The following is a 27963-nucleotide window of genomic DNA, read 5'->3' on the forward strand; positions in this document are numbered from 1 at the left end:
TTTCACAGCAACAGATAAATAGTGAACACAGAGGGAGAAGGCCCAAACTAATAATTTAGAGATGAAAAGTGGGCATCGGAACAGATACTAATGAAATCCGACAGTCATCAAGCAATACTTTGTAAAGTTATATTTTAAAAATACTTGGGGACTGGAGCGGTGGCTCAGCAGTTAAGAGCACTGGCTGCTCTTCCAGAGGTCCTGAGTTCAATTCCCAGCAACCACATGCTGGCTCACAACCATGTGTAATGGGATTCGATGCCCTCTTCTGGTGTGTCTGAAGACAGCTACAGTGCACTCATATACAAAAAAATAAATAAATCTTAAAAAAAAAAAGACTTGGAAGATCTAGAAAAAAAAAGTGGATAAGTTCCTAGACACATATGACCTACCAAAATCAAAGCAAGAAATATAAGCAACTTGAACACATTTATAAATAGCAATTGGTGATATTGAAGTAGTAATGAGTCCTGTAATGAACAGAATCTCGTGATTAGACACTAGCACACTCTACCAAACCTTTGAAGAAATGACCATCATCGATATTTCCTATAAAGGAGAAATGACAGGAACACTTTGAAACTCAGTGTAAGAAACCAGTATTATATTGGTAGCAAATCCAGATAAGGGCATAAGGGGGAAAACATGTAGATCAGTTTTAGAGACCAATGGCTGCCGTTCTTCCCTCAGTCATACACCACTACAGGGAATTTACGATAATCACAGTTGCCTTAGGGTTTCTTCTGTCAACCTAGCACAGCTAGACAAATTCTTCTTGTCTCTTATTTCCTATTATTTACCCTCTACACTTACCTACATCTCGTGATGACTTTGCCTTTGTTTTGGTACTGCTCTGCTTTAGGATCGTTGTCTGTTTTTCTCCATCCAGTTTACTAGAAGGCTTTTTTTATTCTTCGTTCACATCTCACATGTCTTCCACTCCCTTGGTGACCTCTGCTCTTCTTCCTCTCTTCCTTATCCATGTACAGAGAATATCTTGTGCAATGTATGGATGTCAATTAAAAAGCCTATGGCCTATGTCTATGGAAATGTCCTAAAATTCATAGCCCCAACACTATTCTAGCTTTCCCCCCTGGCTACTTTACCCTTCATGATTTTCTTTCTTCAAATTTGATCTCATCCTTAGTCCTTATCCTCACCAACCCTATCTTTTCAGTATCAGTCAAATAATTCCTAATTATACACACCTTACCCTTTCATAGTCAATTGAATATTTATTTTTACCCACTATATTTTCCCTCATATGCATAATCTTATTAACTGAAATATGGGTTAATACTATATAAATATAAGAGCCAGTGCTCTATATTATTTTTGGTTGTTTACTCTCTAACAGTTTTTGAAGTCTAAAGGGCCACTGTTATTTTTTATTTTATAAATTTTAAATTTTTATTAAACTCATTAAACACAAAATATTTATTTTGTTATTTTCAATCATGTATCTCTGTGTGGGTATGCATATGTGAGTGCAGGTGCTGACAGAAGTCACTGATATTGAATCCTCTTGGAGATGGGACTACTCGCAGTACTGATCTGTCTGATATGTCTGATAGGAAACTAACTCAGGTCCAGTTAAGAGCAGCAAGTCTCTTAACTGCTAAGCCATCCTTTCAGCCACCACTAGTTGTAGACCGTTGCACAGCAGTAATGCCGAACTCCTGAGCTTGCTCTCTCAGTTAATATCCTCCTTGGAATCATCTCACACTTATTCCAGGCACTTGAACTCCTAGTGTAAGAGACTATTCCTTTGAACTACATAGATGAAAATCTCAGACAGATAATTGAGAAGAGTATAAATATGCTCAAAGATACCTACAGCTGAATGAAATAAGGAAAATAATGCAAGATGTGGAAGAAAAATTCAACAAAGAGAAATACCAAAGAAACCCAATAAGTGAAATAAAAAGCTTGTAGGAAAATCTCAGCAATAGAATGGGTGAGGAGAGGACAAAATATCTGAGCTTGAAGGTGGAAGAACTTGAAAAATTAAAGAAGAACAAAAATAACAGAGCATCCAGTTTCCAAGGTTTATGGGGAGAGTTGCTAATAAAGACACAGAAATTTAGCATGCCAAGATCAGAAAAGATCCTTCCTTCATCATGCTATAATTAAGCACAAAATATATGGTGCAAAGGAAATGTATTAAAAGTGGCAAGAGAGAAACATTAAGTCACATACAGAGAAAGCCATTATAAGAGCAGATTATTAAACTGAAATTTTAAAAGACAGGAGGGCCTAGACAGAAGGGACTCAAGTTGTGAAAGACAGCTGCTAATGAAGATTAGCAAAGCCCTCTATGATGATTGAAGGAAAAATGTTTCCATGGTAATCAATTAATGATCACTGAGTTTGCTTATGGAAAATAGTTGAAGGAATCTTTCAGAATGAAGATACAAATTAAGGTATGGTGCCAAAGCAACACCCAGCAGAGCACTGGCCCTAAAACAGACGCGTGATCAATGGAATATATAGAAGACTAAAATCTACACAGCTATAGCCAGTTACATTTAGACAAAGATATATAAAAATATGATGTTGGAGAAGAGGTAGTTTTTTTCAACAGACAGTGCAGGGGAAGCTAGTTATCTACATGTACAAGAATAAACTACACCCTCTGTACAGAGATCAATTCCAAATGCAACACCTAAAATCCTGAAACTGTTAAGGAAAACATTTTAAGATATAGGCATCAGCACGGGTTTTTGAAAAGGATTCTACTAGGTAAGGAAATAATTCCAAAAATTGATAAATGGAATTACGCTAAGCTAAGAAGTTTCTGTACTGCAAAAGAACCAATCAGCCGAGTCAAGAGATTGCCTACAGAGCAGGAGAAGACTTTCCCAACTATACTGCTGACTGGGAGTTAAAATCTAGCATCTATAAAGAACTCAAAAAGCTAAGCACCCCAGACAAAACAAAGAACACTTTAAATTAAAACCCCAAATCATCCCAACAAAGGAAGGGCATACATTGAACACGTGATTCTCAAAGAAGAAATACAAATGGCCAATAAATATTTTAAGAAAGTGTTCGACACCCTTACCCATTAGGAAAATGAAAATGAGAGCTGCCTGCAGATACTACCTCACTCTAGTCTGAACAACTGTCATAAAGAAAATAGATGGGAGCAAACGCTCATCCCATACCTTGGCTCTTGTGAATAGTGCAGCAGTTGGCGTGACCTGGGAGCATCTCTACGGTAAGGTGGTTCTTATTTTGTTTTCTTGAGCTGTCTGCCTTAGAGGGGGATGGCTATCTATGGCAGGCCTGTTTTATGTTTTTGAGAAACCTCTAGAGTCATTTCCAAAGAGGCTCTATCAGTTTAAATCCCCTTTCCTTACTTTCTTGCCAGCACTTGTCATTTATTATGCAGAAGTTCATTTTCTCCTTCCACTGTGTGGGTTCTCAGGGCTGAATTCAGGTCATCGGAATTGGCTGCAAGCCCCTTAACCTCCTGAGCCACATCATCAGCCTCGAAGTTTTAATTTTATCAGTTATTACCATTTTCTCCTCCTTTTTGCCCCTCCAGACTCCCCAGTTTTCAAGTCGATAACCTTTTCTTTCATTGTTACTTACATATGTATTCATGTACAATATAACACAATATAACACCATATAAATACAACCTGCTAGATTTGTTTTTTTGTTGTTGTTTGTATATATATATATATATATATATATATATATATTCAGGGCTGATCAATAACCAAGAGGGCTCATCTTTGGGAGAGGTTGTTTCTCCCTTTCTCAGCGGTCATTAGCTGCTTGTAGTCTTTGTCTAGGTGTGGAACCTGCAATAGCTTTGCTCCATTCCACATCTGCACATTTATGGATATTGCTGCTACCCCTGTCTTATTTATTCAGCCATTTCTAGGGGAGAGTTTCCTCATAAAATTTGTGCTAATATCCTGGCTCTTAGAATCTTTCTACCCTCTCTTCCACAACCTTCCCTGACAGGAGCTGTGATGTAGGTGTATCTGCTGGGGCTGGGCTCTCCATGATCCCTTGACCTCTGTATCAGGCTGTGGTTTTCTGTTGTGGTCTCTGCTTGCTGTAAAGAGAGTCTTATTTGGAGAGCAGTGGTAGCTGTATTATCTATGGGTGTAAGGATAAGATTTAGAATACAGTAAGGAAATGTGTTGGTCTAGCCAAGTAGTGGCAGTACAGTCTTTTCCAAGGCCGGTGATCTCACTAGCCCCAGGAAGGTGGCTAGGTTTCCATTTCCAGGCATAATTTTCTTCCTGTTTTTAGGTGTTAAGGTCAATCACACAGCTATTGGTTGCCGTCAACATTTGGGTGCCACTTATTGTACCTTATCCTTTCTAATTAAATAAAGACATTTTTATTTTCATGCTGGGAATTAAGCCCAGAGGGTTGTGAATCCTAGAAGAGCTGGCTCTAACTCATGCTTGCTTTGGCATCACATGTACAAACATTGGAACCATACAGAGAACACTAGCATGGCCCCCACACAAGAATAATATGCAAATTAATTCATGAAGTGGTCCATATTTTTTCCAACAATATTTTTATTGATTATTTGGGAATTTCATATAATGCCCCTTATCATGCTCGCTCCCCATTCCTCCCAGGTCCACCTCCTATTCTTGTGACCACACTCAAACACACCAGGTCTAATTTGTGTTATACTTAGTTATATATTCATTAGAGTATGGTCAAGCTCCCGGTGGCCAGCTCCTTAAAGATAGCTGAGTCCATCCCCACGTCTCCCACCCCATCTTGGCCAGAAGCCATCAACTGGGAAGACCTACACTTCAGCGTGCTTATCACGAATTTTAAGGACTCTCTTTAATGGGTTCCTGTCTAGACTCAACCTCCCCCACTCCCGTGGGGGGGAGGGGGAGAGGTTTCCACAGAAGCCTTCAATGAGTCTCATTCTCAATTTTGAGTCTTTAATAATTCATATCACTGCAAAAGTATCATCCCCGACTACAACAACCACCACCAGCAAGGATCACAGGCGTCAACTTGGCTTCCGGCAGCAGCACAGACCACAGACACCAACATGTCCTCTGGAGGCAGCAGAGACCATGGAGGTCTTTTGAGAACCCTTAATCCAGAAAATGAACCTTTTTTCAACTCGTACATGTGTCTTGATTTTGCTCAGAGCCAGGATAATCACGTGATCGAGGAGCCTGTTGTGGGGATTGGGGTGGAGAGCCCACGTGAGGTCCAGGCTACTGAACACCCCTCTGCCGGCCCTACTTTGGCATGTAAGGGTCTGAAAAATCACTGAAGGAAGACCCCAGACTCAGAGTATGCAAAGACAAAGAGCGTTTACTCTGCAGGAACATCCGTCTTTGGGACGGAGGGAGGGGGTGTCAACCATTCTCCAAGACAACGATCTCAGACAAAGAGGAACTCTCTAGAAGTTTGGATAATCTAAAACTTCACTGATGGGTTCTAGGGAGTCACAGGAGGTCAGTGGTCTGCGTTCCTACGCCAATGACGTTTACCCATAGGATGGGATAGGGCTGCCCGGTGCAGATGGCCCATCCTGAGAGAAGACATTTCCCCATTTTGGTGTTTATTCTCAGGCTATTGATTTTTCTAGAGGGGGGGGGGGTTTATGACCTTGTTCCTGGGTTTTATGCTGTGTTCCTGGAGGTAGTGTCTTATGGTCTAGTTTCTGGGACACATAGTCTGTTCCTGGAGCTGGTGCCTTACAGTCCCACCCCCACGCCCCCAAAATCAGGCCTGGTCCTTAAATGGAGACAAGTGGGATCCTTAAGTGGAGACAAATAGGGTTTATGTTGTCCTTTCAGACAAGCTCATTTGTCCCCCTCACTTGCACCCCCATACCTGTTGCTGATGCCACCAAGTCTCTACTTTGGTGAGTCTTCTACCTCTCTCCATCAGCAGGCCATTGGTTCGGCCCTCCTTCCTACCTCCCCATCAAACATTCATCCATCAAAGTGGCGTTCAAATTGCTGTGTCACCCAGTGTTTTTTTTTTTTTTTTTTTTTTTTTTGCCCAAACAGCTTTACATACAAATACTGCAATGAGCCATCGGTCTGGTTCAATCAGGTTCCTGGTTTCTAAAGCGCCACAAACACTGGGTGATTGCTGAGACTCGGCTTGAATGTCCTGCTGTTGTACAGGGTCAGGGTCATCTTGTGGCTGAGCAGGAGGGTTAGGAGGCAGAATTCACATGAGTTCCAGGTGACTGTGAACCTTCTTGCTGTTGGTAACTGCCCCTGCCCGCTCATCTAGCATGCAGGCATCAAGTCAGCCCCGAGCTGTTGTCCCCCTGGCAGGGTGAACACTGCAAAGTGCTATACTTGTGGCCAAGTTTCTAGCTCCCTTTCTTGGCAGTTCCCCTCTGCTATCTTCCCCCCACCCAATGGGATCACTTTTGAAAGCATTTTCTTATATGACCTGCCCCCCTTTTTTTAGTTGTTCTGGAAATATTGAGCACTCTGTAGACTTATCTCCCCTCAAAGCCTCCCTGAGTCTCTTGGGCTTCTCAGGGGGCTGCTTAGTCCTGCAGAGGCCGGCGGCCACTGCTGTTTGGAATCCAAGATCCTTTGTGAGTATTTCACTGTGCAGGTAGTTGTCATAGTTCATAGGTATTTCAGTTGGGTAGGAATGCTTAATTGCCTCCTCCCTTGGCAGCTTGCATGGCATTTTCTTGTACCATGAATACTAGATCACAGTAAAGGGACTTTCAGGTGTCCGTCTGTGTGTATGTATGCCACATACGTACAGGTGTGTGTGGAGGTGATGCTTCAAGGAGGTGGTGCTACAGGTGGTGGTGAGTCATCTGACATAGGTGCTGGATCAGAACCCAAGTCCTCTGGGAAGATAGCAAATGGTTTTAACTACTGAACCATCCCAGTGTGCCCCTGGCATTTAATTCTTACCATGTTTTTTTTAACATTTTAAATAAGTGACATATTAATATGTCAATAGGTATACATTGTAAAATATGTTCTGGGATCCCTTTCCCGGTTCCACCTCATTTCTACCCCTCGTCTGTTCTTGACATATTTTATTAAAAATATTTCAACTAGATTAATTAATTAATTGTGTATGTGCCTCTGTGCATACACACGTAAGTGTAGGCTTGGACTTTTCAAAACCTTCTTTTAATAATGGTTCTTAAATGCTTTAACTGCCCTTCTAGCCCACTATCAGTGAGAGGGAAAGTGGATGAGAGCAAAAGAGGATGTGGATCTGTTTAGAATTAGTTCTTTGGAGCAAACACAATCTGCATCATCAGGATATCAGTAGCTCAGGTCACACACGTCAGCAGCAGTGGCTCCACCCACTAGAAAACATCATTCACAAGTCAGGAATGGCAGGTGGATCCAGAAGAAACCACAAGGCTCTGCCAATCAGCGGAAGGTGAGAAGCTGCCAGAACACCACAAGACTTTTTTTTTTTTTGGTGTGTTTCTCTCTATAAAATCACCACAAACAATGACCAACAAAGAATGGTAAGGCGTACCAATACCACCCAGCATCTTCATCAAAGACCAGCAACAGCAAAGCCCAACAATGACCGGTAAATTATGGCAAGCATACCAATACCATCCAGCATCGCCCACTATCCATTGGGCTATATTTGTATCCTTTCCGAACATCATGTGTTCTCTCGAGCATGCACTCTAGAAAAACATCATATGATCTTTTTCCAGACTTCAAAAAAATCCACCACATGTCTGTTCTTACAAACCATCCTCCCATGTGTCTGCTTCAGCAGAAACATCCTGTCATAAGACAGTTTCCAGAGAAACATCACACGGCAAAACCAAGTCTCCAAAGAAACCATCATCAATTTCCACTTCCCTTGGGCACACTCATGTGGAGGTCAGCGCTCTTCTCTTCTTCCACCATGTGGGTTTTAGGAATCAAGCTCTGTCCTTCAGGCTTAACGGTGAGCATCTTTATCTGATTAGTCATCTAACTGTCCCTCTTGCCTTTCTTAAAAACTGTCTTTAGGAGACTTTTGGTTGAGTTCGAATCCATTGCATAGTTTACAATGTGTAACCATTCACTGCACAGCCTGGTGATTTATGAGGTGTTAGAAGAGGGGCTAATGGGGGACAGTAATATCCAGATAAAAAGTAATATCCAATCAAAAGGACTGATGAAATTATTATAGACTTCCAAGACAACCTTTTATACTCCTTCTGGTATTTGGAACCCACATGCACATTTGTGCTAAACTAAGTGCTTTTCTTGAACACTTAGATAAGCCAGAAATAGCTCACAAAAACTAAATTAGGTGATAAATTTTTAAAAAGATGGATCTGTAAAGAAGTCTAACTTACCATAAACCTTTTGAGGAATTTGCGTACAATTCAGGAGAACCACAGTCAATGACTTCTGTGGGAAGGAAGAGAAGACCCTGCCTAACTGCTGGTTAAAGAAAAGAATGGTGACCTGGCAGGATTCTATGGCTGCTTTATCCTTAAGATGGCACTCTAAGCTCACACTTCCCTTATACAGAAAGAGACACAAAAATAACTGAATTTTACTAATTCCTTATCACATAAACTGGGAAGATTCTTATGTCTGAAACCAAATATATCTGTATTCTTGTATGTCTGACATTGTTGTTGAGAATTTTGGGAGCCTTTGTTTAGAGACCAAGTTTTACATAGCATGGGCCAGCCTTGAATTCTTCACAGAGCCAAGAGTGACTTTGAATTTCTGATTCTCTTCCCTCCAGCCCTACCAGTGCTGTGATAGCAGGGATGTGTTACTTCGTCTTATCTATTATGTTTTGTTATTCTTCAGAGTAACTACTTTATCTCATTTTGCAAAGGAGGAAAAGGAACCAGAGGGTAAAAAAAAGACTCCCTGTCAGTTCTAGTTTGTAATCAGCCAAATCAGAATTTGAATAGAGGCAGCCAGAATCCATGAGCAGGGGGCCTAATTTCTGGGATGTGCTACATCTTTATAGAGATCCACATGCCAGGAATCCAGTAGTACTAGAAAACTTATTAGTTATGAAAACTCACTTTCCACCAGTTCTGGTTGTATGAGGAAACAAGGGGATGAGACCTTAAGGAACCCAAGTCTTATCCCTTCAAGAGTAAGGCATCCAGACCTGTGGGATGCTACACCATGGATCTTGACTGTCAGATGCGGCTCCTAGGTTTTCCCATGGACTCTGAGCACATGGCCACATCGTATTTCTTGTGCTGGCTGTCTTGTTTCCCAGGCTCTTCACTAATCGGTGCATGTCTCGGCAACCTCCATGCTTGCTGAGATGCCCAGAGCATAGGTATCTTAAGAAAGCATCTCTGAACTCTGGTCTTCCTTGTTAAGCCAGCCCTCACATCAGAAGCACTGTTTTCTCCATCTCTGCGCTATTCCTCCTTTCTCTACATAAATAGCCTCCGCTGCAGATGGTGAATCATATCAGGGAAGGCGGTCTGCGGAGAAAGCTGTCTCTATTCCAAGAGCTTGGGTGTTTAGGTGCTGCCGAGAATTGGAGTAAATGCAGAGACCGGGATTAAAATTTGAGTAGCACCTAGCGAGACTAGTGTGCCTTCCCGATGGGCATTGCTAAAGCTGGGGAAACTACGCTGTGCTTACCATCTGCCTCTATTTTCATCCACATGGAATTAGTCAAAAGGGACGCTAAGGGCCACCTGGAAAGGAAAGTGAAGCATGAAACACCGGAAACGATGGGAGGTGACTCACTCGGCTCACTTTCTACCTCCTCCACTCTAAAAAGGACACTAAAAATGGCAGGTCGTTTCTTAGCAACTGCCAGTAATAATTACCTCTTTCCTTGCTGCTGGAAAATTCTACTCTAAGCCACTGAGCCCTCTCTCCAACCCACTAACCTCTTTTTGTTTTTCCCCAGACAGGGTCTCTCCCTGAACCTGGAGCTCATCAAGATGCCACCACATCGAACTTTTCGACAAGGTGCCTGGGGATCCTAACTGAGGCCTTAGTGGTGGCATGGCGGCATTTTGCTGACTGAGCTATCTGCTTAATCTCCTTAGCCCCATCTTGGAACTATTTGTATAGCCAATAAATCCAGAAGAGGGAAACTAAGAACCTTTGGCAAGTCTATAATCCATATTGTTGATGGATTGAGGGAGGAGCTGGCAGACTGAGGAGGCTGTTTAAGAAAAGATTAGAACACAAGATGGGCAACACAGTCAGCTGGGTTTCAAACCCGGGTCTTGCACTGACCACTGATCTTGAGCAACTTTAATGGCCTCAGGTAGAAGATGAAACTTCTGCCAGGGTCTGCCACGTGGGTTTCCATCAGGATTAAATAAGTAAATACCTGTAAAGACATCTTTACCCTGTCTCTGGAAACAGTAGGTCTTCAAACAATGTTAGCTGGAATGATTCCATAAGACTTTATATCACTGCCAAGGACGCCAGAGAAATACTTTATTCATTTATCACCCGGCACGAACACCTCACTATCACTCAGGTATGTGTGGGTGAAGAGTGCTCCTTCCTTCACTCGGCAAATGTAACATAGTTACAGGTGGGAGTGATGCTGTGAGGGATTTATGATGCCTAATGTATATCAAACTCCAATCGCACCTCTGTGTCTAATTAATCTCCATAGGAAAAATTTCACTAATAAAATTCTGTCTTATTACATAATAATTTTAATTTTTCCTCTATAAACCTAGGGATGTTGATTTCGTATGGGTGAGTATTTTTATTTTCTAAGTAGTGTGGCATGCTGAGAGACCTGATGTCCTTCACAGATGTGGCCGGTGGACTTACAGCCTTGCAGAGCTAAGAAGTTGTCCTTTACCTGCCACCACTCCAGAGCTTCGCAATCATAAGTAACTTTCCACCTTCTCACATTGGGCTGTTTCACTGTGTTCTGTCTTCATGGTGCCTGGGTTCAAAGCCCAGGCCCTGCTCTGTTCATCAAGTGCTGTATCACTGAACTACATCCCCAGTATTGACAGTCAGCTTTCACACCTGTGAAAAATGCTACTAACATTTCCATTTCCCAGATGAGGGAGAGAGTAAACGCATTTACTTGTTCGGGTTTGTTTCTGAGCACCAAGAACATAAAAGTAACAACAGATCCTGTGTCCTGGGTTGGTGACATGGCTCAGTACATACAGGTACTTGCAGATAAACCTGACAAATCAAGTTCAGTCACGTGGTAGGTAGGAGAGAAATGATCCTCTCCGCCTCCCTCATTAATTTGTTTACTTATTCACTTTACAGCCTGATCGCAGCCCCCTTCTCTCTTCTCCTCCCAGTCCCACCATAACATCCTCCTCTCTTATTCCCCCTTCCTCTTCTCTTCAGGGAAGCGCAATCCCAACCCCCATGGATATCCTGGCATATCATGTCACAGCAGGACTAAGTGCTCCTCTTCCACAGACAAAGCAGCCGGGCTACGGGAAAGGCATCCAAGACTCACAACAGAGCCAGAGACAGGCCCCTGCTCTAACTGTGAAGGGGACCCATATGAAGAGCCAAACTGCTACACATATGTAAAGGGCCTAGGTCCAGCCCATGCATAGTCTGTGTTTGGTGGTTTAGTCTCTGTGAGCCCCTATGGGCCAGATTAGTTTACTCTGTAGGTCTTCTGTGGTCTCCCTGACCCCTCTGGCCACCTCATCCTCCCCCCACCCCGACTCTTCCACAAGACTTGTCAAGCTCTGCCTGTTGTTTGGCTGTGGGTCTCTGCATCCATTTCCACTTGCTGCTGGATGAATCCACTCAGAGAACTGACTCTGAAGTGAAAGCCTGAACCACTCACACTATGACACGCGTGTGCTGCTCCCCAACAAATACATTTAATTTTAAAAGCTAAAGGAAAAGTCAGGTCTTTACAGTTTAGTTCTAGAGATAAATTTTAGGGAAACTGAGATTATTACGGGAAATGAAATAATCTTTAAATATTAATTATTATGTGAAAGTACGTAGTAATGTCATTGGTGGCTTAAAACATTTAATTATGGCAGAATAGAGCTTCAAAGTAGAGTTTGCGATTATGTAATGGTTATGTTCTGATAAAGATAAATAATGTAGTGATGAGTTTATTGCTAAGGAAAGGATTTTCAAATGATCTTTTATTGGGTAATTTTGAAGTTTTAGACAGCTGATTAGCCACACAATTGCACACATATAAACTCTCTAAATAAATCAATAGAAAACCATACTTTAGCAAATGTGGTGGAACTCATACTACTAAAAATTTCACTAAAACTATTTATGATAAAAGTCAGTCAAATTGCTTAACACATTTATAAAAATTGTTGGGTGTATGTACATTTTTAAGAAAAAAAAAGTCAAGCTTGCCTTGTTGAAAAGGTGCATTTCTGCCCAGGTGCTCCTGGCCACTGTCCAAGGCAATTCAAAGGGAGAAGAAGGAAGACGGCGGCACGGCCTTGTAAGGCAGCATGAGTTAGTACAGACCTACCCTGGGGCTCTACAAAAACACCTTTCTCTTACCTCTGGTGAAATAGTAAAGACTTGTCGCTCTCTCTGCGAAACAAGTATACAAATGTGACCTCATTTCCAGAAGAACTTGTTACCATACAACACTGCATTCATTTTGCAGGCATTACTGACCTTGCATTATTAAGAAAACTTTTCATTCTTGAAACTCAAAAGGAAAACCACCAAGACCTCGCCTCCCAGTACATTCACTGAATGCAGACTAATAAGCACACTCATTCTGACTGTGCCCTTTATCCTGTAAAGTGACGGTAACACAGTACATTTGTATTTCAACTGGCACCAACATTAAGATGAAATGGTTTCTGTAAACCCAATAGCTTGTACTTCTAGTAACAGTTGTCAGATGTGCAGGGGGGAACAGAGGGAAGCCCTGAGTCAATATACAGAGACATAGTTTTCAAAAGAAATGAAAGAGGGCCTTCTGAAGTCAGTTCAACTTATGCAATCGTTAAGACTATCCACTATCCTTTCTTCTGCTTTCGCTGTGACTGAAGAGAGGTACAGCTTTTGTCTTCTTACTCCAAGTTAGGTAATTTCTTAATAGTCAATTTCATTTAAGTCTTCAGAATATCCTGAGGATTGTTGACTTGTATCTTCCATTTCTGTCAGAAAAGACGGACAAGAGTTATTACCTCTCAGAAAAGATAATTTTGAATTGTTATAGCGTGAAACTATATGATAAAATCCCCTTTCCAACCAAGCTATGTAATTGGGGAAAATATTACCTTCACATGGTCCTGCCTGAAATTTAACATCATCAATGGCAATATCACTTCTTATTGACACTCCCCGAATAGCTTCAAAAATTATCTGAAAAACAATGAAGTTTGAATTTAGAAAGGAGATGATACAACTGTGTTGGCCAGGAAGATCTTTGTGGGTTTGGAAGTTTTGATAACTGCTGGGGCTAACTTGAAAGAAAAGGACACAAAATTACAAATTCAAGCCTGGTTCTTATAGTCCCAGCCACCTCGAGGCTACAGTGAGAGGATTGCTGTAAATTCCAGGCAGTGTAGACTACTTAGTGAGTTCTAGGGCAGCCTGGGCTACGTGGCACATTTGAGGCCAACCAGGGAAACATAGTGAGGCCCAGTCTCTAAAATCAAATCAAATCAAATGAAATAGACAACAATAACTAAAAGAAAATTACAAATTCAAATTAGACTATTTGGAATTTAAATCTTCCGCAGTGAAGGGTGATGCCTAGGTGACTCTTGTGGCCTCTTTATGCAGTTCACCAGAGGTGCTTAACCAGGAGCACTTCCTAGTGACCTGACATTTCCGAGCTACTTAGAACACTCTATGACTAGCATCGCCCAGTGTCTTTAGGCTGGACTCTTCAGTTTCTTTAGGCTTCCGCTGAATTTACCTTTGGGGCTGGCATGAGGTGGAAAAGTTTAATAATTAAATTGACCAAAAGATAGAGAGTCACTTATGTTCAATATCATAACACCAAAGATATTCAATACCATACTCTAATGAAATTGATGAGGGGCTCTGTTTCATGAGTCTTTGTAGAAAACAATGAATCAAATATTCTTGATCTAGAACAATCGATCATTGGCTCCAAGGATGCTGCTGTTGCAATAATGGCTAATAAGTGACTGAATCCTCCAGAGAGGCTTGTGGGTAATGGCAACTGTCCAGAAGACAATTACTCCACCTGTGTCATTAGATTAGTTTAAGCTTTAGATTAAAATAAAAAAAACTAAGCTAATTTTATTAAAGCTACACCAAATTAAGTATATAAATAGAAAAATTAATAAGTTTATATAATTATCTTGAAATTAATGAAACTTTCATAATAGACACGTAACAAAATATGGTCAAGAAAACTTTCTAAGGATATAACATGTAATGGTTAATTTTAAACATGAACTTTTCTCGGCTCAGGGGCATCAAGGTGGTTTCAAGGGATTATTTCTGGGCATGTCTGTGGAGGACTTTCTGTAGGAGATTGGCATTTGAAGCAGTGGCCCAGGTTAGGCTTTGCGGCCTTTATTCATTACAGGTAGAGGCAGAGAAAGAGTGGGTTCTCTCTCTTTTGGAACTGGGTATCTATCACCCCCAGCTGCTGGGCACTAAATGCTAGGCTCTGGGACTTTTGATCTCCAAGATTCATATAAGCTGAGGCTTCAGGGTTTCCTGAAGGTTGGACCATTATTTCCTGTTTTCAGATATAGACAGAGCTGTGTTACAGCTTTCCTGGTTCCCCAGATTGAGGATTACATGTCATGGAAATTCTTTTTTTTTTTTTTTGGTTCTTTTTTTCGGAGCTGGGGACCGAACCCAGGGCCTTGCGCTTCCTAGGTAAGCGCTCTACCACTGAGCTAAATCCCCAGCCCCGTCATGGAGATTCTTAACCCATTTCTAAATCCTTCTCTTCCCCTCAGATCTGTCCATCTGTCTGTCCATCCTTCCAGAGTTCTATTCCTCTAGATAACTCTAATTTAGATACAACCCTAAATAAGAATCAAAATAAAGGGCAAGAAAAGGGGGTAAAATGTTTTAATGTATCTGCATAGGACAATATATGTGTGCAATTAATAAACATTTCAGTTTTCTGAACACCAACAACAATCTGGTTTTTGGATTTAAATTACTATAATAGACAAATTCTGATGCAGTGATATCCTGAATAATCTGTGTTTTGGCCCAACTCTGGACTTTATAAATATATTATGAATTTCTTTAATATTTGAGTGACAATAAAGTGATATACCTGTGGTTTCTCTATTGTGATTGTAGATATATGGTAGCAAATCTTTTTTTTTTTATTTATGTACAAGATTATTCTGGCTTGTTTTTCAGTTTTAAGTCTAACTAACCCTATCCTGTAGCAACCAATAAACAGATATTTAGTTGTAGAACAACTACAGTAAATACGGGGTTAAATTAGAAATGTTATTAGTCCCGAAACTGGAATCCAAGTGTATTTGCAAGGGTGCTGGAGGATAGTTTGAAATTTCAGATAAAAATATTCAACGTTCAGCAATCCTGTGGAAACTACTAGTTGAAAGTCATTCAAAGAGTCAACATTAGATGGGCCTACATTCCTTTTGATAACGTCATTAGACAGTTGAGGTTTTGGTAGCGGCTATAATAAAAATCAAATATCATATAAAATTCTGTGCAGAACTTTAGTGAAGGTAGCATATGTAGACTGGTATAACTTTCACAAGATCTGAAGCTGTGGCTGACTGGTTTGCGTATTACCCAATAGGTGTGTGTGTGTGTGTGTGTGTGTATGTGTGTGTGTGTGTGTGTGTGTGTGTGCACCTGTGTCTATATGTGAAAAGTCTACTAAGCATTAGGATATAATTTTTTTCTTTAAGATTCATTTATTTTATTTATAGGAGTACACTGTTATTATCTTCAGACACACCAGAAGAGGGCATCAGTTCTGATTAGAGATGGTTGTGAGCCATGTGGTTGTTAGGCATTGAACTCAGGACCTCTGGAAGAGCAGTTAGTGCTCTTAACTGTTGAGCCATCTCTCCAGCTCAGGATATAACTTTTCTTAAGTTATTTGGTCCTAAAGACTTAGGAAAATGGGACTGATAGCTACTTCTTTTGGTCAAGAAAAACCAGGTCAAAGTTACCAAGACTAAGGCACTTCATAAGACAACGAAGTAGAGGTAGGCATGGTGGTTTAATGCCCTGAAATCACAGCGTTGGAAAAGCTAAGAAAGGATCATGAGCTCAAGCTTAGTCTTGGCTGTATCTCAGAAGGGATGCAAAGCAAGGTCCTGTAGGCTTCTGATGACTTCTTACTGGGGCTTCCTAACCAACCTGGTGCTCTTGACATGACCTGTGTTAGAGGCCCAAGTATCCTGCCTCCCGCAGTGCTGTGCTTTCCAGAAGCTGCCAGAGCTACGGCTTAAAAGCCCATCATTACCCTAAATCCACCTGCCTGGTTCCTACTGCTCTTAGAATAATTTCAAAATGTTTACCATGCCCTGTGAACCGTTGCAAAAGTTATCCCACACTCCTTTGGCTTTATCACCCACTCATCTCCAACTCTGCTCTCCCTCTCCAATTAATACTATTTTCATTAGGCAAACAATCCTTCCATATCTTTAAAGGTTCAGCATGACATTTCAATATATGTTAGTAACACACAAGGATTAAATCAGGCAGGTCATTTTTGGCTTATCATTTTCTGGTGATGAGACGTTTAAATGTACTTGCCTGGTCATTTTGAAATCTATACTACATTGTTGTTGACTGGAGTCACTCTGTTGCGCCACAGATCTTTTGTCCAGCTCCAACATCATGGGCTCTGGCCAACAACTTATCATTCCATCACTTTCCCTGCCACATCCAGGTCAGCTATCCTTTATTCAACTCCGTTTCTGTCTGTTCAAGCGGATTTATTTGTATTGGCATTGGTATTATATTGTCTAGTTTTAGCTTATGGCTTAAAGTGTTTTCATTGGTGTGTATGCCTGTGTGTGTCTATGCCATGAGCGGTGTGCGGTGTGCATGGGCGCATGCGTGTGTGTGTGCACGCGTGTCTGTGTGTGTGTGCATGTGTGCGTGTGCGTGTGCGTGTGTGTGTGTGTGTGTGTGTGTGTGTGTGTGTGTTTGAGAGAGAGAGAGTATGGAAGCTAGGAGAGGGTGTCAGATCCTGACTGGAGTTGTGGGAGGTTGTAGAACCACCCAACAAGGGTGCCAGAAGCAAGCTTAGGTTCTCTGGAGGACATAAAATGCTCTTAACTGCCGAGCCATCTCTCCTTTCCTCTGCTATTAGTGGTTTTTTTTTTAATCACTCTCCCACAAGAATATAAGCTCCCAAAATGAAGAGTTCCACATTATATTGCAGAAATTTAGCATATATGACATGCCTGTCATCAATAAATATTTATTAAAATGAGATATTTTATGTTAAATATGTAAGAACTGAATCCGGATGCCTGATAACAGCTATTGAGAATACCAGTTCTGCCATGGTGGTGAGAATTAGATTCCAGGGAAACCCAGAAAGAAGATGAAGTTTTTAAAAACGGTGAAACTTTTTTTTTTTTTGGTTCTTTTTTTTTTTTTTTTTTTCGGAGCTGGGGACCGAACCCAGGGCCTTGCGCTTCCTAGGCAAGCACTCTACCACTGAGCTAAATCCCCAACCCGAAACATTTTTTAAATAGTTTGGTACATTCAAATTTACAAAAACCCTTTCACACACACATTTTGCACTCCTTGAACTATGACATTCCAAAATGGCAGCCCAGAGGTTTTGCTAATCTATGTTTAAAAATCCTTCAAGCTGTGTGGTGGTTTGCCCTTAGAAGCCCAGCAATGGGAATTTAAGAAGGAGAATCTTGAGCTGGAGACTAGTTAGGGCTCCATAACTAGACCTCTTGTACTGACTGGTTTTGTATGTCAACTTGACACAAGCTGGAGTTATCACAGAGAAAGGAGCCTCCCTTGAGGCTCCATGAGATCCAGCTGTAAGGCATTTTCTCAATTAGTGATCAAGAGGGGAGGACCCAGCCCATTGTGGGTGGTGCCATCCCTGGGATAGTAGTCCTGGGTTCTATAAGAAAACAGGCTGAGCAAGCCAGGGGAAGCAAGCCAGTAAGCAGCACTCTTCCATGGTCTCTGCATCAGCTCCTGCCTCCAAGTTCCTGCCCTGTGTGAGTTCTCTTCATGAGTTACTGTGAATAGCAATGTGGAACTCTAAGCTGAATAAACCCTTTCCTCCTCAATTTGCTTCTTGGTCATGATGTTTTTTGTGCAGGAAAACAAACCCTTACTAAAACACCTCTCAAATCAAAACCAAAACCAATTTCTAAGATCATCTACCCAGTAAACAGCAAATTTTTTGTAAGAACCTGTATATTGATTCCTAGAATTCAAATTTCAGAGAATTTTATATCACTGTCATTTGAGAACACACACACACACACACACACACACACACACACACAAACACCACAAACACAAACACTGGTCTGGGAGTATAGCTCAGTGGTGGAACACTTTTCCTGGCATGCGTGAGAGGCAATGGGCACAATTGTCTACACTGTAAATTTTGTGTGTGTGTGTATGAGCCCATGTATGTCAATGTGTGTGTCAGTGCTTGGATGCCATCTCCAAAGAATTATATTGAATTAGATTCATTTAAGTCTGGAGATTTTTTTAGCTTGCATCAGAATCATTTGTAGGGCTTATTAAAAATAAATTATAAATTTCTGGGACTCCAAAGCCCAGATTTAGCATTCTGAGGTGGATCCTGAGAATTAACATTTTGGGTGAATTTGTATTTCAGATGTTTTTGCTGCTGCTGGTACCCGGACCATGCCTTGAGATCCATTTGATGAAGAGTCTGATGTCCCTGGAGCCTAGCAAGCTTGAGCTGCCATCTCTGGATGATGACTAACTACATTAGCAAGTTTTCATCTGGCCCATGGACCTTCTGTAACAGTCACAAAACATCTTCATGGAGCAATCTACCATTCTCCAATACATCTCCAAACAGTCATTTGTGCTTAGCTGACAGACCCTTCTTAGACAGAAGAGCATCTTCCTCCTATTGCCCATCAGTGTAGCAGCTTGAGTGACAATGTATCCAGCCACTTGAGTTGCGATATCTTCAGTTTAGATCTTTAGAAAATCTGTTTGTATTGTAGAATGGTGAAGAAAAAAAGTTTGTATTTTGGATACCTCTTCCGAGGAAGAGCTGAGCTTAGACCAGCCAGCCAGCCAGTGGTTAAAGCTGAGTGGGCCCAGGAGGTTTACCACCCAGAAGCAAAGCTGCAGAAGAAAGTGGAGTGTTAGTTGGAGGGCGTGCTCACGCCACAGCTTTGGTGGCTGTGTGTGAAGTCTCTGGCTATCCTGGGCTTTTCTAGGCTAGAGTAGTTTCTTAGATCCACCTATTCGAATGACTGCATACTTCTAGGACAGGGGGTTTCTATAGCATGTGGAAAGTTGGGGGTTTGGGGTAATGACCATGGACTTGGGATCAGGACCCTCAGTTTCTTTTACAACAATATAGTCATGCATATAGGCTTATAAAGCTTACCATGGGCTATACACACTCATAAGTGGAGGCTTAGAACAAAGACCCCCTACATGCAAATGGATCATGGGTCCTAGGAGCAGCAGTAATGTATTTAAAAGGAAGGAGACTTCCTTTTGGAAGAAAGGTATTTGACATTCACAACACACTAAGACAAAATAGGTATCCTTTCATCCTTGAATTGTAAACAAAACAAAACAAAACCCAACACTTTATGCATAAATGTCCAAAGCTTTAGCTTCCTGTCTAATTATCCATTCACTCCTTAGAGCTAATCAATAACAGGCTAATTAGGTTTGCTGTTCAACTAATCCTGCCTTTATCTCTGCCTCTGAGAAAAGGGCAAATTATTCTCTTTTTTAGCAACCAAACAAAACAAAACAGGAGAGCACTGGGCGCCTCAGTACGTGCGTCCCTGATGGGTTCTAACCCCTCGTGGCTTACCTGGTGTTGTCTCCTAGAGCTGTATTCAACCAGTGCCCGCAGCCAGGAGATGCTCTGTTCCCCTCTTCTTCTCCACAACAAGGACTCCTTACTGTCTTCTTCCCTTTTCAAGTAAACACTCAGCAGGCCAGTTCCTGCTCCGTACATGTGGTAGAAAAAAATCAAGCAGTGTTTCCCAGGGACGCCTCTCAGAGGCTGGGACAAAAGGTGCGCTTTTTGTCCATATACCATGTGCGAGGCCTCGATATACATGTAGTAACCTTGAGAGGAATGTAAAGAAGACATGGTTAAAATAGACTCCATCACATTTTCTTCATCTGTAGAATTCCTGGAAACATAGCCACTTTGGCTGCAATATTGAGAAAGAGCTAAAGAGCTTTTATAATTCTGAAGAGTATGTACGATCCAAGAAAAATAGACATACTGCTAGGATTAGACCACAGAATGATTTTTTTCCATTTAATGGTTTACGATTCAGTTAAATAGATGGAAGGGGATTAATGCCCCAGTATTATACCAGTGGTATCATTATCACATCAGAATTTATCTCGCTACTTCACAGAAAATATTCTAAGTGTTCTGGTTCTCCCTCCCGCTCCAATCTCACACATTGAAATCCTAATGCCTAGGTTGTCCATAGGAAGAGGAGAGGTTGGGAGACGATTATGTCATAAGGGCAGTGACCACCCCCAAATGAGATCAGCATCTTTTTCAAGGACTTCTGAAACTAACTCATCTCTTACACGATGAGAGAAGGGCTTGAACAGAAGGTCACATCTGAAGAAGAAGGCCCTCCCCGGACATCAGATCTGCTGGGACCTTGGTCTTGGACTTCTCAGCTCCCTTAATTTTGCAAAGCAAGTCTATGTCATTTGTAAACTGGCCAGCTTCAATTGGTCACAGCAGCACCCAGCATAGCTTCCTCCCAATTCTATCCCAGCTCCAGTTGCTCAGACCCCAGACATATGAGTCATACAGCATTCTCCCCTCTGCTCTCTCTCCTCATCCAAGCTGTCAGAACTCCTTGGGGATAAGGAATTTATCTGCCTCCAAGATAAATTCAGAACCCCACCCTACTCCCTTGACTGCTAGAGTCCTGGTCCAGTCATTTCACTTGGACTAACGTGACAAATTCCTGGCTTGTGTGTCTATTCCTCTCTTGGCCCCTAGAATCTAACCTCAACAGTTTCTATAGCAATCTATCTAAATGCTCAATATGTGTGTGTATGTTGTGTGTTAGGTGTGTGTTTACACCCAGCTGTGTGTATCAATGTGAGCACATGTTTGCCACCGTGCGTGGGTAAAGGTCAGAGCAGAATCTTAGATGTCAGTCCCTGCCTTCCATTTGGTTTGAGACAGGGTTTATTTGCTATTTTTCCACAGTGTGTGCCAGCTTATCAGTTCTGTAAGCTTCAGGCATCCTTTAGTCTCTGCCTCTCATCTCCCCATAGGAACACTGGGGTTACAGAAGTTGATGCTACTTATCCCTGAGCTCTCAGGATCCAAACTTAGGTCCTCACGATTTCACAAGTGCTTTTGCCTATTGGACATCTTCTCAAACCTGAAAAGCAAAATTATGCCGTGTCTTTGTTTAAAGCTTCCATTAGTTCAGCCCAGAGTCTAGGCTGGTGGCCTCAGGATCGTGTCAGCATCCTGAACAGCCCGTCTGACTCTTCTGGAGATATTCTCGGTTCTCTCTGTGCTCCCCTTTAAGCGCCTGCTTAGATGCTACCTGTTCTATTGGACCTATTCTGACTTCACTGCTTCATGTCACCATCTCTCCCACTCAGCTGCTCCCTCAGCACTCTCATCCCTGATTCCTTAATTTATTTGGCTTTTGTAGCATTTAATTGCCTTTTAATGGGTCACCTAATTTTCTCCTCTGTATTCTTTGTTTCCCTCTTCAGTATTGCACAGAGATTTTCTTGGTTTAGTTCAGTACCTTCTTCCCAGTCTTAGAGCAAGGTTTCAGGCGTGCTAGATGCTCAAAAAATATCTGTGAGTGAATGGATGAACATCTTTTCTTGTATAGCACAAAGCTACAAACAAGTCTGATCATTTCTAGAGCCCAAGGCTCCATCAAGCTCACACTGGAAGTATGAGATTCTTGGCAATGAGATAGGCATTGCTACTACAAATCCAAGACGTGACGAAGTCAAAGTCTTATTAAAGAAAACGCTCTCAGACAAGTTCTAAATCATCTGAGGTATTTTAAAAAATGAACAAGCATGAAGCTGGGAGTAGTGGTGCACATCTGTGGTTCCAGCTCTTTGGAGGCAGAGGCAGAAGCTCTAGGTTACGCTTGGCTGCATAGTGAGTTTGAGGCCAGCCTGGGCTACTTGAGACTTTTCCTCAAAATTTTCTTGAAGACATATTGGAAAAAAAACCCTGAAACACTGTTTCAAAAAATATTCCATATCTATGATAATCCTTAACTGTGTAACTTTCATTTGTTCATTGGCACAAAAATTGTTACATTGAAAGTTTTCCACATTCCACAATGCAGGAAACCTTCATTGTATTTTATTTTCTAAAACTCTGTACCACTTAAGCTAGTGTCAAAGTAAACAAATGCACATACTTGTGGGTGTACATCCAAATACACATACACACACACACGCACGCACACACACACAATCCAAATGGAAGAGTATGTTTAATTTAGTCCATGAAAAACCAGGTTAAGGCATAAGAATGGTCATGGTCTGTCACTGAACAATCAATCTGTTTAGGAGTTCTGTGCCTCCTATGTGCAACTCAGTGGCACAGTAGACTTTGAGGATACCTTAAGGTGTGCTCAATTAAAAGGCATTCTGAGATGTGCGTAGTAGTACACATCTGTAATCCCAGTATTTGTGAGACAGAGGCAGGAGGATTGTGAGTTTGATGCCAGCCCAAGCTGTATAAAAATATTTTAAGAAATATTTTTTAAGGTAACAAGAAAAAAGATGAAAAAATTTTGTATCTTGCTTTGGAGTTCTCCAAGGGTCTCTTGAAATCCCTTGTAAAAAGGCCTTTGCTACAGACAAGACTCTAGTAGGGAAGACGTTACCCTTTAAATACACCTTCACTGTGCAAGTGCAAAGGACAGACTATGAGGGCTGAGAGATAAAGTAGGAAGCAACGGATTCACCATGAGTGACAGATGGCCTGGGATCACTTAGTGATGATAATTTTTGGCCATGGTCATTCTGAGGTCCTAGAAGATGAACAAACTCTGTCACTCCCTGAGTATTGGTTTCAAATTCTTTCCTTCATGAATACAAGAGTTCCTTCATCCTTGAAAAGGACAGTCTTATGCTGGGCCAGGCTCTTCTTGGCGGTGTACTCTAAATCAGGGCTGCCTCACCTCCCTTGCTTTGGACTACACACTCCTATAGATACAACTTCTGCAGCTTGCTTGCTTTCTGTTCCTGGATTTCTGAGTCTGGGCATCAGGTGAAAGCTACCAGCTAAGACTAATAGTTCCGGAGGGCGTTCAGCCTAGTGCTGTGGGATACGAAAGGATATCCACCCTGCTTGACCCAAGTCATTGTGCTTCGTTTGGAGGAGGAATCATGTCTGGAAGGGAGGTGTTTTTCTAGGATGCTAACTTCAGTCTACCACTCCGGTAGTTTTAGCCTTTGCAAATCACTTCAGGGTATGATTTGTACTAAGGGCACATGTACATGGAAATACTGATTTGAAGCAATATAGAGCAACTTCTATTCCTAAAAAATGATTTTGATGACTTTGTCAGCTCATCAGAGTATGATGAACCATGTATGAACTAGTTATTCCTTTTGACTACAAATACTTCTCCCCCCTTGTTTTTGTTTTTGTTTTTCAAGACAGAGTTTCCTCTGTGTTGCCTTGGCTGTCCTCACACTCAGAGATCTGCCTGCCTCTGCCTCCCAAGTGCTAGTAATAACAATGTGTGCCACCACCACCCAGCTACTTCTTGATTTGTACATGATACTTCCTTTTCCGAAAACCACCAGAGAACTTTACAGAGGTCAGTCTGCCTCACACATGTCTGGAAAAACAGAGAGAAGCTGGATGTGTTGACAGTGTTTCCAACGTTACAGCTTTGAGAGCTCTGTCTCATCACCAAAGGCTTGGGGTGGAGCAGAACATCACAGAACTGATGGTTGAGGCTAGCTCATGGCTCCCTGCGTGTGAAAGATTCCAGACTGTGGAAAGGATTGTTAGCAGGGTGAGGGTGGGGAATAAAGTCTTTTCTTTCTGTGGGCTACTGTTTGACATCTAGGATACAGGGGTCCCATGACTCTCCTGGTGCTGGGGGCCCTCCTGTTTGCCCGGCCCCTGTGATGTCCTGAGAAGCAGAAACTCACACTTGTATTCACAGTCTGTAACTGAGAGACAGATGCTCTGCTAGGCTCTTGGATGTCCTTTACAGAGTTGGAAAGGGGCTCTGAGAGCCTGTGGGATGGGGCTCTGTGGAAGGAGCAGCAAGCTGTTTTCACCAGGCTGGAGGAGCACTCCTGATAATAAGGGGAGTCATCAAAGCTTTGGGAAAGAACAACTGTTAAAAAGTGTCCCTCTCGCAATACTCTATTAGGCCAGGTCTTTGACCATTTTATCTATACACAATGCAATCTGGTTAGTCTCTCCCAACCCTCTCTTACGCTCTTCTACCCATCAGTACCTCCCTCCACCCTTGACTCCCTGTCTGTCCCTTGCCCAGATTCAGACTTTTGAGTTTGCTGTGTTCCCCACTTAGTTTAGCTGCAATAAAAAGCCTGTCAGAAATGAGGAGTTAGTTTTCCGTGGGTACAAATCTGTGGAGGAGGATGGGGGTGGTGACTGCACCGCAAGGTGATGTGCTTATCGCCACCAAACCAAACACTTACCATGTACATTTTCCCACTGGTTTGAGTTTTAAAGAAAGGTTAATTAAAACGCCACAGGTCATAACCTAAGAAGGGGAAGGGGAGGAAGCACAGGGACCTCTTGAACAACAGGAGGGGCCTAGGCAACAGGCACCATAAGGCTGCTGGACTAGGGGCTCCTTAAAGGATTTTTGGCAGAAATGAGGGTGAGGTAAGGGGGACAGGGCTTGTCCAGTCAGCCCCACCAGAAGTCCAGCATTTTAACAATTTTTAATCAATTAATTCTTTAGGTTAGAATATGGAGTAATAGGCTTCATTTTGAATTTTCAAACATTTTACCACTTCTTTAAAAAGCTTTTCATAGAAGTCTTCTTTAGGAACGTGGGATCTGACAGTATCAGACACTGTCATGGGTCGCTTAGATATGGAAAGACTGCAGAACACTGGAGCTGCTAGGTTGCATACTGGGGTATTGGGCAAGCAAATCTTAAAAGACAAAGACTTGAACTAAGCTGTTCTTCAATCAAATATGCACATACATGCACATGCTCAGGCACATACACACGTATGCACACACAACATATACATGCTCCTGCCTGATCAGAAGTTTGAGGCCACCTGGCTACCAAGACCTTGCCTCAAGAAACAAAACAAAAGAAACGAGCAAACAAGCAAACAAAAAAATCCCAAACAACACTTCAAATACATAGTTTTCCTTTTCTCTTAACAGCACATTTCAATAAACAAATTATTCTTTGATGTGTGTTCTTAGAAATAAAGCAGACTTCTATTTTGACTTCTTAGTACACTGGAAGGTAATTTAATTTCCAGAACAAACATTCAAGAGCATCTGGAAAGTGATGGTGTCTTCCTTTGGAATCATAAAGACAGTGAATGGAGATGCTTTTTTTTGGGAGGAGAAAGGATGGGATAGAAAGACTTGTTAGGAGTCTAAATGGACCAGGAGCTGAGACTACGGGGACTGTGGGGAAGGAATTTCTCATATACTGGATAGTTATCTGTTGATTTATTTATTCATTATCATTTGGCCACAAAAAATTCCTATTTTTTTCTAAAAAAAAAAAACCCTTCTAAAACAAATACTTATAAAGAATTCTGACAGCCTGGCATCACATACATGGCAATAAAACCCCAGGAAGTTTGTTATGACCCACTACCACTGTCTTATAAATAAGAGGTGCGGTGGTGGTAGGAAACTTGCTGCTTCTGTAGGATAGAGCTACTCACACACACGGAACAGGGGCCAGAGAAATAAATCCTGCGAAAGTCCATGCTACCTACCTCAGTGCCAGCCACTCTCCATCTGTCACAGAACACTTTCTTTCTTTTAACAGCAGTGAAGTGGCGGGGCTACAGTCTTTAGAAGGGCTCCTTTGTTGTTATTTTAGTACAGTGATTTATTGATATATTCCCCAAACTTCCACATACAGGTTCTAGCTTCATGATACTTTTTGTCCATCATACGCTACTTGCATTTACTATTTCTCTTTTAATAGTTTACTGGTAATACTTCTTAGTTTTGTTACTCATATGTATTATTCAAGCAATAAACTTCATGTTAGCATGAAAACAGAATACAAGCTATAAGTCTATAAAAGAACACTTCTGGCCTGCTGGTTATGGGTTTTCATATGCAAGGGTATTACTGGCAAACCTAAAAATAGCTCTACTCTTTTCACTTGATGCTCCGTGGGTGGATAGAACATGATTAGGGAGCTTAATGACGCTACCAAATCTTTTGCTTTCCACTAAGGAAAGTTATTAATGGTCACAGGCAATGGCTTTCTATTTTATAGAGGGACATGTGGCATTAAACAGGGAGCCCAGAAAAGTATTACAGAGCCTGACATCAGATTCAATAAAAGATTCACAAATTGTAAAAATAACAACACCACACATTTCAGTGGCTTTATATATTACCAGTTAATCATCAGAGCAACCCTAGGGACTAATAGGGCATTAAACATTATTGCTGGTTTATATTTGAGGAAACTCAGACTTAGAGAGGCCATATAATCATGCCCTGGGCTCTGCAGGTAGCAAAGAGCAGAGACAGTTCACTGCTGGATGCTTTGTATTTCTGTGAGACTATGCCATGCTAACCTCAGACTATGGAAAGGTCTTTTTTCTGCATTATCCTTTAGTAAGCCAGAAACTGTATCTCCCTTGGATCTGCTATATATGATGACGTATTGATTCTGAATGGCACAGAACTACCTGGCATAGTTATAGAAGGTTCTTTTTGAGCTTCTCATTTTGTTTAATAGACTTAATTGACTTACCATTTAATACAGTTATCTACAAAATGGCTTTGATGCCCCTCTCCTTTCTCCCTTTTCACTGTCTGTGCTCTTCCCAATGTAGACTGGCAGGCTTTAAGGATGGGTTGTGAAAAGGTAGAATGCAGAGAACAGATACAGACATGTCCTTCAAAAGTCCCAGAATGAATTATGTTAATTAAAAAAGCAGTCTATGACCATCAACACTAAACAAATACATGGTAGGAATCGAGACACGCACTGTGCTTCTGTTCCCAAGTCTCAGTGGAGCCCTTTCCAATGTATAAAACGGGAAGTCTCACCTTTTAATGCCTCTTTTGTTATCTTATTTTCTCCATTTGAGCCAGAGGAAAGTTTGTTAGGACTAAATGCCATACATCTCCGTGCAGGCAATAGCAAGAGCTCTCTCTTTCCCCAATGCAACTCATTATTGCTTGCAGTGTGTACCTAATAACAAAAAGCTTATTTTTGCTACCTAAGGAAAGCAGCAGGTATTTATTAAAACTTCACTAAATGGATTTCCACAATTCTTAATACGTTGCTTCAGTTGTTCTATAATAGGCTGTCTAACTCCAGCATCCTAAAAAGAAACCTATGAACTGCTGTTAATTTGTTGAGTAAATGGAACATTTCAAAATGCATTATTTCAGGATATGTCCGCTATCATAGAAAAATTTCAGTGCCATCCACCTAAGCAACATTATGTTAACTATTAAGTCGCTTTAAATCAGTGGTTCTCAACCTTCCTTTAATACAATTCCTCATGTTGTGGTAACCCTCAACCACAAAATTATTTTCCTCGCCGTTTCATAACTGTATTTTTGCTGTTCTTATGAATCATAATGCAAATATCTGATAGGTAGGATATCTGACATGCAACCCCTGTGAAGGGGTCATTCAGTCCCTGAAGA

General features: G+C 41.5%; 1 protein-coding gene and 1 non-coding gene across 3 annotated transcripts in view; one reads left to right on the plus strand and one right to left on the minus strand.

The window, feature by feature from the left end:
- The first annotated feature begins 4426 nt into the window (after window positions 1–4426).
- Window positions 4427–4537, plus strand: Rnu6-806 (RNA, U6 small nuclear 806). Its single transcript, XR_015656066.1, has one exon. It is a non-coding gene; the product is annotated as a U6 spliceosomal RNA (small nuclear RNA).
- Window positions 4538–11769: 7232 nt separating this feature from the next.
- Window positions 11770–27963, minus strand: part of Mamdc2 (MAM domain containing 2) — a 152478-nt gene continuing 136284 nt past the window's right edge. Inside the window, 3 exon segments of one of the 2 annotated variants that reach the window (NM_001100696.1) lie at window positions 11770–13060; window positions 13184–13268; window positions 19921–20180. In NM_001100696.1, coding sequence (NP_001094166.1) covers window positions 12996–13060; window positions 13184–13268; window positions 19921–20180 — 410 coding nt within the window. In that variant the 3' untranslated portion in view covers window positions 11770–12995. 2 annotated transcript variants of the gene reach the window in all.

Source organism: Rattus norvegicus, chromosome 1 (genome assembly GCF_021556685.1).
Source record: "Rattus norvegicus strain SHRSP/BbbUtx chromosome 1, alternate assembly SHRSP_T2T, whole genome shotgun sequence".
Classification (NCBI taxonomy): Eukaryota; Metazoa; Chordata; class Mammalia; order Rodentia; family Muridae; genus Rattus; species Rattus norvegicus.